Genomic DNA, 9,839 nt, shown 5'->3' on the forward strand with positions numbered 1-9,839 from the left:
ATTATAATTTTCTTTTTTTCCTCATAAAGGTGAAGACAAAATGATTTTAATGAAAGCTTCCCCCATAGCTCCCTCCCCCTTTATCAATCTTAAACACTATGAATTTAAGTTGAACAAAATGGTCAATTCCTTTACATAAGCATCTTTGACTATATACTGGTGTTTAAAGTAGAGTTTCTGGGGAGCATTAACAGAACACAGCCCAGGGGTCTCCACCAAGGAGCAGGTTAACTGAGTCACCTGGATTACTTTGCTAAGTAAAAACATAATACATTAGTCAGTGTTCCAGTTTACTCAGCAAATTCCTCCAAATAACTTAGTAAACCTGTGTCTTAGAGCAGGCCCTTGATATACCATCAGCTTATCAAGTTTCTCTGGGCTGGCTAAATGCTTAACAAACAATTTCCATCTTACACATCCAGTGAACACAAAACAACAATATCATCCTATTGGAGTCATAGTAGAATCCCTCTTTCTCTAGCTCTGCTGGGGTTTCCATCAACACCTGATAAAAATCAGTTTTTAGCTTGAATTTCTTCATCAGCTACTCTTTCACTTTGGCTAAGCGCTGTTAATTTAAACCAGCCAATAGGTGGCTGCAGCACATCTAGGAATCAGGTGACACAATTTGTATCCAATGGTGGGGAGGTACTGTAAACTTGGATTATTTGAGATTGTTTGCTGCAAATAGCATAAAGAGAGCAGCCTGTGAATCAAAACAATGAGGTAAAGAAGGCTAAAAGAGGCTAAAACATACAAGGAGACAAAGTACACATATCTTTAAATAAAATACAGGTTTATTTAAAGATCTCCATCAGACATGTCTTAAGATACCTTGCTTCGAATACAAAAGTTAAATTACCTTGTTATAACCTGTAAGATCACTTTTCCTCTGTCATTAAAAATCCCAAATCCATGAATATGCAAATATTCTTTACTAGAAAAGTTTCACTGCTGTATACAAGATGTTTCCTACTTTACTTCCTGAATACTGGACAATGATTGGCTACAAACTATTTGTGATTTCACAAATCATGCCTTTGGGTTCACACCTTAAACTCAGATTTATGGTGAACACAGAGTTACTTTCAGCAGATTACTATGAAAACAGTCTTTGAGTGTCAAACTGTGCACATAAATCACTCTGCACAGTGAAGCTCAAACATCCAAGTGAAGCAACAAGAAGCAAAACATACTTTTGAGTAGAGGTTGGCTTCAAGATTTTAGTGTAACTGCAGAGAACATCACTCTTCAAGCTGCAAATGAAAGGAAAAATGTAAAAGTCACTATCAGATTAACAGTCTCATCGAATGCCTTTTGTCTCGTCTCACCAGTGTGTCAAAAGTTTTGAGGAAAGACTTCATCATGAAAGTTAGTATTTTCAGAGTTTAGTATTTATTTCAGATGGCAAAGGGTGGGTCTCAGAGTGGCAGAGAGAAAATGGCGTAAATCCCGTGAGTCCACTGACATCAGTGACTATCAGGGTCTCCTAGCATCATTCTCCTCTAGTTTGAAAACAGCTAAAACCACTTGCTATCAGAACAATATCTGTGGTGCCACAGATGCTTGAAAAATGTTTTCTGCTTCTAACTCACTCCTCAAACTACCTCCTCCTCCGCCCTCCACTCTGCTCACTGCAGATACGTTTGCCTCATTCTTTACTGACAAAGATTCTGCCATCAGTAACCAGTTCTCTGAACCTGACTGAATTAGTCTGCTGCTGCCAGCTAACAGGGCCACATTATCCTCATTCTCCCCTCTGACTGAGAAGGAAGTCTCCAAGCTTCTGCTTGATGCCTGTCCCACTACCAGTCTACTGGACCTGATACCATCTGAACTCCTACAGACCATTTCACCTGCACTTAACACTGTAGTCACAAACATCATCAATTCCTAACTTACAATGGGTGTGTTCCCCACTACATTTAAGCAAATTTGGGTCACCCAAAAAAACCTACACTCAACCCAGCCCAGGTTGAAAACTACTCTTACCCTTCCTATCAGAAATACTTGAGCACACGGTCTTTAAACAAGTCTCTGAATTCCTCTCTGAGAACAACCCGTCTGATCTGAATCAATGGGTTTAAGTGAGGTCATTCTACCGACTGCACTCCTGTCGGTAATGGAATCACTGTGTTCGGCTAGAGCTGCTGGTCAGTCAATCAATCAATCAATCTTTATTTATATAGCGCCATATCACAACAGAAGTCATCTCAAGGCACTTTTCACATAGAGCAGGTCAAGACCGTACTCTTTAATTTACAGAGACCCAACAGTTCCCCCATGAGCAAGCACTTGGCGACAGCGGTAAGGAAAAACTCCCCTTTAACGGGTAGAAACCTCAAGCAGACCCCGGCTCTTGGTGGGCGGCCATCTGCTTTGACCGGTTGGGTTGAGAGAGAGAAAGAGAGAGGGAAAGGGGGAGGGGGGACAGAAGAAAAACAATGACAACAACAAAGAACAACAAGCACAAGCATCAACAGACAGGGAAGGATGCCATCAGGACTGTGAAGGACCGCGAAGGTTCGGCCCGGGAGTCAGGTTTTTCTGTGAGATGAGAAAGCACAAAAAACTCCGGGGAAGAAGCAAAGTTAGTGACATGCATTGATGTTACATGAATGCATACAGATGGAGAGGAGGAGGAGGAGAGAGGAGCTCAGTGCATCATGGGAAGTCCCCCAGTAGTCTAGGCCTATAGCAGCATAACTAAAGGCTGATCCAAGGCGAGCCTGGTCGGCCCTAACTATAAGCTTTATCAAAAAGGAAAGTTTTAAGCCTACTCTTAAACATAGAGAGGGTGTCTGCACCCCGGACTGAATCCGGTAGATGGTTCCATAGAAGAGGAGCCTGATAGCTGAAGGCTCTGCCTCCCATTCTACTTTTAAAGACTGTAGGGACCACCAGTAAGCCTGCATACTGGGAGCGCAGTGTTCTAGTGGGATAATACGGTATTATGAGCTCTTCAAGATATGATGGTGCCTGACCATTAAGGGCTTTGTAAGTTAGGAGAAGGATTTTAAATTCTATTCTAGATTTTACAGGAAGCCAATGTAGTGAAGCTAAAATGGGAGAAATGTGACCTCTTTTTCTAGTTTTAGTCAATACACGTGCAGCTGCGTTCTGGACCAGCTGGAGAGTCTTTAGAGACTTGTTAGGGCAGCCTGATAATAAGGAATTGCAATAATCCAGCCTAGAAGTAACAAATGCGTGAACTAGTTTTTCTGCATCTTTTAGGGACAGGATGTGCCTGATTTTTGAGATATTACGTAAGTGAAAAAAGGCAGTCCTTGAAATTTGATTTATGTGGGAGTTAAAGGACATATCCTGATCAAAGATAACTCCCAGATTCCTTACGGTGGTGCTGGAGGCCAGGGTAATGCCATCCAGAGCAGCTTTATCATTAGATATTGTGTTTCTAAGGTGTTTAGGGCCAAGCACAAAAACTTCAGTTTTATCTGAATTTAGTAGTAGAAAATTGCAGGTCATCCAGGTCTTTATGTCGTTAAGGCATGTTTGGAGTTTGTTTAACTGATTGGGTTCATCTGGCTTCATTGATAAATATAATTGGGTATCGTCTGCGTAACAATGAAAATTTATGGAGTGTTTCCTAATAATATTACCTAAAGGAAGCATATATAAGGTGAATAGAATTGGTCCAAGTACAGAACCTTGTGGAACTCCGTGTCTAACTTTTGCCTTCACGGAGGATTCATCATTAACATGTACAAACTGAAATCGGTCTGATAAATAGGACTTAAACCAGCTTAATGCAGTTCCTTTAATGCCAATTAAATGTTCCAGTCTCTGCAAAAGGATTTGATGGTCAATTGTGTCAAATGCAGCACTAAGATCTAACAGGACAAGTATAGAGACAAATCCTTTGTCTGATGCAGTTAGGAGGTCATTTGTGACTTTCACCAGTGCTGTTTCTGTGCTATGATGCGCTCTAAATCCTGACTGAAAATCCTCAAATAAACTATTGTTATGTAGAAAGTCACATAACTGATTAGAGACTGCTTTCTCAAGGATCTTGGATAGAAATGGAAGGTTAGATATAGGTCTATAATTGGCTAAAACACCTGAATCAAGAGTAGGCTTTTTAAGAAGAGGTTTAATTACAGCTACTTTAAAGGACTGTGGTACATAGCCTGTTACTAAAGACAGATTGATCATATCTAGTAAAGAAGTGCTCACTAAGGGTAAGGCTTCCTTAAGCAGCCTAGTTGGGATGGGATCTAAGAGACAGGTTGATGGTTTAGCTGAACAAATCATTGAAGTTAGTTCAGACAAGTCTACTGGAGAAAAACAGTCCAAATATATGTCAGGATTTACTGCCGTTACCAAGGTTCCTGTGTTTGGGGAGAGAACGGTGCCTGTTGAGGGCAGGAGATGGTTAATTTTGTCTCTAATAGTTAGAATTTTATCATTAAAGAAGCTCATAAAGTCGTTACTACTGAGAGCTATAGGAATACATGGATCAGTAGAGTTATGACTCTTTGTCAGCCTGGCCAAAGTGCTGAAAAGGAACCTAGGGCAGTTTTTATTCTCTTCTATTAATGCTGAGTAATAGGCAGCTCTGGCATTACAGAGGGCCTTCCTATATGTTTTAAGACTATCTTGCCAGACTAAGCGAGAATCTTCTACTTTGGTGGAACGCCAAATCCTTTCCAATTTTCGCGATGTTTGCTTTAATTTGCGGGTTTGGGAGTTATACCATGGAGCTAACCTCTTACGTTTTATTATCTTCTTTTTTAAGGGGGCGATGGAGTCGAGTGTTTGTCTTAGTGAGCCTGCAGCACTATCAATAAGATTATCAATTTGGGAGGGACTAAAGTTAACATAAGAGTCCTCTGTAGTATTGAGACATGGCAGTGAATTCAGTATTGACGGAATTGCTTCCTTAAATTTATCTACAACACTATCAGATAGACATCTAGTGAGGACATTTTTATCTAATGGTGTGTAATCCAGTAATAGGAATTCAAAAGTTATTAAAAAATGATCTGATAAAATAGGATTTTGTGGAAAAATTATTAAATGTTCAATTTCAATCCCATAAGTTAGAACAAGGTCTAGGGTGTGGTTAAAACGGTGAGTGGGATTATTTACACACTGAGAGAAGCCAATTGAGTCTAATAATGAGAGAAATGCAGTGCTGAGACTGTCACTATCAACGTCCACATGAATATTAAAATCACCTACTATAATTACTTTATCTGTACTAAGGACTAAATACGACAAAAACTCTGAGAATTCAGATAGGAATTCAGAGTACGGGCCAGGAGGACGGTACACTATAACAAATAGAACTGGCTGTAAAGTTTTCCAGGTTGGCTGGGAGAGACTAAGAACAAGGCTTTCGAATGAGTTATAATTAAATTTAGGTCTAGGGTTAATGATTAGGCTTGAGTTGAAAATGGCTGCAACTCCTCCTCCTCGGCCAGTGTCTCGAGGAATATGAGTATTAATATGACTGGGGGGAGTGGATTCATTAAGGCTGACATATTCTTCATGACACAGCCAGGTTTCAGTGAGACAAAATAAATCAATACGATGATCTGAAATTAAATCGTTTACTAAAACTGCTTTAGATGAAAGAGATCTAATGTTCAAGAGTCCACATTTAATTATCTTATTTTGTTGTACTATTGCAGTAGTGGTTTTAATTTTTACTAGATTTTCATGAATGACTCTTCTTTTATATACTTTGGATTTAATTGATTTATGTGGTCGGGGGACAGACACAGTCTCTATGTGGTTTTGGGTGGGTAACTGCTCTAATGGAAGCGCAGAGTAGCGTGTAGGACTGCAGCTCTGCCTCCTGGTCTCAACTCTGGGTTGTCATGGTTTTGGTTTACTAATAAACTTGGCCATATTTCTGGATATCAGAGCAGCTCCATCCAAAGTGGGATGTATGCCGTCTCTCCTAATCAGACCAGGTCTTCCCCAGAAAGTCTGCCAATTATCTATGAAGCCCACATCGTTTGCTGGACACCACCTCGACAACCAGCGGTTGAATTGTGACATGCGGCTATACATGTCATCACTGGTCAGATTAGGCAGCGGTCCAGAGAAAATTACGGAGTCCGACATTGTTTTAGCAAATGTACACACCGACTCAACATTAATTTTGGTGACTTCTGATTGGCGTAATCGGGAGTCGTTGCCGCCGACATGGATGACGATCGTACCATATTTACGCTTATTCTTAGCCAGCAGTTTTAAATTTGACTCAATGTCGCCTGTTCTGGCCCCAGGAATACATTTAACTATAGCTGCTGGTGTCGCTAACTTCACGTTTCTGACTATGGAGCTGCCAATAATCAGAGTTTGTTTCTCAGCGGGTGTGTCGCTGAGTGGGGAGAACCTGTTAGAAACATGAACTGGTTGGTGGTGAACCGTGGGCTTCTGCTTAGGGCTATGCTTCCTTCGGACAGTCACCCAGCCGCCCTGGCTTCCCGGCTGCTCGGGAGCTACCGGGGGAGTGGGAGCTACGCTAGGTCGGCCCGCACCGGATACTAGGGGCTGGCTAACTATATTAGCAGCTGATTGTTTTTCCATGGTGCGGAGCCGCTCTTCCAATTCACTAAGCCTTGCCTCCAGTGCTGCAAATAGACTACACTTATTACACTTATCACTATCACTAAAGGAGGCAGAGGAGTAACTGAACATTTGGCACACCGAGCAAGAGAGAGCAGGAGAACGAGAGGGAGAGAGAGAAGCCATCGCTAACTGCTTAGTTTGAGTTAGCTGCTAGTGCTAGCTGCAGAGCTAAAGTGACTAACAACTTGTGCGATTAGCGAGAAAAGTCGTTAAGAGAAAAGCGCTGAGAGTGCTTGTGTAAAACTAGCGAAAGTTTAAATATACAGCAGATATTAATCAACAGTAATGTGATATATATAGGAAAATCAACTGAGATGAGAGCAGCAACAACGCTATCAGTATACACAGTCGGCAACCGGAAATGATACAATACGCTTACCGTAGCACGTCAGCACGTCAAGGTGGAGGTGCATGTTGCTCTGAATGGCTTGTGCACTGTGTTAAGTCCTAAGCTATATTGCTGCTAGATCTATCAGCTGCCTTTGACACAGTTAACCACCAAATCCTCCTCTTCACACTCACTGAGCTTGGTATCTCAGGGTCTGGTTCACGTCCTCCTTCCTCTCAGTGAGATCTTTTAGAGTATCTTGTAGGGGGGAATTGTTCAACAAACATGGCTTATCCACAAAGGTTCCTCATAGGTCAATGCTCGGTCCCCTTCTTTTCTCAATATACAACACCTCACTTGGTGCAATCTGCCACTCCCATAGTTTCTCATACCATTGCTATGCTGACGATACCCATCTCTTCCTGTTCCTACATTTAAGGTTCACATGGCCTTGATTATTTGGTCGTGTCGATTTGCCCTGTACAAGATCAGGAAAATCAGACCCTATCTGTCTGAGTATGCAGCACAACTCCTGGTACAAGCTCTTGTAATATCATGCATTGACCGCTGCAACTCCTTACTGGCAGCTCTCCTTGCATGCATGTTCAAACCTCTGCAGATGATACACAACGTGGTGGTGCGTCTGATCTTCAACCAGCCAAAAACAGCACGTCACTCTGTTGTTCATATCCTTCCACTGGCTCCCAGTTGCTGCCCACATCAAATTCAAAACCTTGATACTTGCTTACAAAACAGCAACTAAAACAGCGCCCGCCTACCTGAACTCACTCATTCAGGTCTACGCTCCATCCCTCTCACTACGCTCTGCCAATGAAAGGTGCCTGGTACCACCACCACAACAGGGCCCTAAGTCGCTAGCCAGACTCTTCCCTTCTGTAGTTCCCCAGTGGTGGAACGAGTTACCAAACTCCATCCAATCCGCAAAGTCCCTCTTGATCTTTAAGAAAAAGCTAAAGACCCAGCTGCTTCACAAACACCTCTGCACCTGAATAAAATAAAATAAAAATTAAATTAAATCAAAAAAGTAAAAATGATTGGGATTGCGTCCAATAACAATCTGACAAGCATGCCTACCGCACCCAACGACTGGCCAAGAGTGTGGAGGTAAGGTAAGTAAGCAGGATTTGAACTTTTCTCCCAAGGTGGAGATGCTTTACACAGCTACTTGCATCACTTTTTGTGTCTACAACACCATGAACCTCTACGAGGCACACAGAAGAAATTGAGGTCTTGGAGACTTGAGAGGGTAGGCAATTTGATGCAGCCAATCATTGCAGGCTTTTCACTCTACAGTACAACTAAGTCTGTGTGAAGCTACTCAGACCTTAATGGCCACCTGGAAGGTAATAAAGTTTAATATGTGATTTGTACTAAATACACTGGTGTAAGTTCAGAAAATGTACATCGTATTGATCAGTGAAATTAAATTGATGAGGTATCAGGTAACCTGTTTAAATTTAGGTATCAGATTACAAAGTGTTGTGTTACAAATTCACACCAAGGACCTGAGACACCAGCTAGTCACAGACATGCAAAGTCAAAGTCCAGGAATCAGCTGTTTTGGATGTACCTGTGTAGAGGAGAAGCCTCCATAAGAGTTCTGCTGGCCTGTCAGCCATCTGACAATGTGGACGGTGTAGCCCAAGTCTTCAAGTGAAAGGGAGGCACTGAGTTCGGCCAGCAGCACATAGCAGCTGATCTCCACAGACAGGGAGGCTGACGTTTCTGTTGCTGTCTGAGACCAGTGGAGGAAACCTCCTAAAGACAGCCATTCACAAACAAAGAAACAGGCATGCTACCTCATCAGTAAAAAAGCAAAAAATCAGAAATTATTTATTTTACAATGATGACTCACTTACCTTCTTGTAATGCAACCTTGTCTAGGTGTTGCAGAGGGTGAGTATCCGTCTCCATGTCTCCAGCCAGGTCACTGGTGGACTCCCTGAGGCAAGACATGCTCCTAAAAAAGATGTTTTGATTAGTATATAACCATTATAATAAATCTCTATCTTGGGACTATTGGGACAATTCTATTTTATCTAGAATTATTATTTTTTCGGAAACTATATGCAAATCCATTAAATGTTTTTCAACAGTATCTCCTGGAAAATTAGGGGTGTCACCTTCATGGAAGCACAAGTATTTGTAAAAGATGTGTACCCAGCTCACCCTTACTTTCCACTCAAGGTTTTGAATTCCACATCAGTGGGTCATTCAAAAGGGCTCTGCATGTTACCATGAACATGGTATTTAAGCTTTGTCTAGTATATTATAAATGAATGATTTCAATTGCAATTCAAGGAAAAGAAAATGAGTGGTCTGTGTATATCTCTGACTGAGATGAAAACGGTGAAGCCTACCTTCACCACAGAGTGATGATTAAGGGTTCCAGGTTCAATGTCCCAAAACAGATCCTGTGAAGTGGACATCCCTCTGTTAAAGTGCATCACAAGCCCCAAAGGCAGATCTGCATCTGCATGTTCATAGACAAAGGAGTTCAGGAGTTCTACTATCCAGTGGGACAGATGCTACTTTGACACTGCCCTACCTAACATAAGGATTTAGAGCAGTCCATATTGCTCAAAAAGGCAGGGCCGGCTCTAGCCATTTTGGCGCCCTTGGCGAGATAAGGATTTGGTGTCGTCCACCCCCCCAACCACCTAGAAAATTAAGAAAAGCGAGCCCCATGATACAAATCGTCGTAGAACAATGAAATTTGGTGTGCTTATATATCATGACCAGACGCACCAAAAACTCTCTTGGAGCCATACCCTAAATCCAACAGGAAGTCGGCCATTTTGGTTCAAAGTTGCGATTTTGACGCCAATTTTGCCGTTTTTAGCCCGCATACTTTAACAAACTCCTCCTAGGGATTTGACCTCAGCAA

General features: G+C 41.9%; 1 protein-coding gene across 1 annotated transcript; it reads right to left on the reverse strand.

Moving 5' to 3' along the window:
• Nucleotides 1-779: 779 nt before the first annotated feature.
• On the reverse strand, nt 780-8,871 carry LOC122984125 (alpha-1-inhibitor 3-like). The gene is made up of 3 exons (XM_044354447.1): nt 8,812-8,871; nt 8,523-8,710; nt 780-1,256 (listed from the first exon to the last, which is right to left on the reverse strand). Exons 1-3 carry the CDS (start codon nt 8,864-8,866, stop codon nt 1,245-1,247), a joined length of 255 nt encoding a protein of 84 aa, XP_044210382.1. The 5' UTR covers nt 8,867-8,871; the 3' UTR covers nt 780-1,244.
• Between the last annotated feature and the right edge of the window lie 968 nt (nt 8,872-9,839).

The sequence above is a fragment of the Thunnus albacares genome, chromosome 6 (assembly GCF_914725855.1).
Source record: "Thunnus albacares chromosome 6, fThuAlb1.1, whole genome shotgun sequence".
In the NCBI taxonomy this organism is placed as follows: Eukaryota; Metazoa; Chordata; class Actinopteri; order Scombriformes; family Scombridae; genus Thunnus; species Thunnus albacares.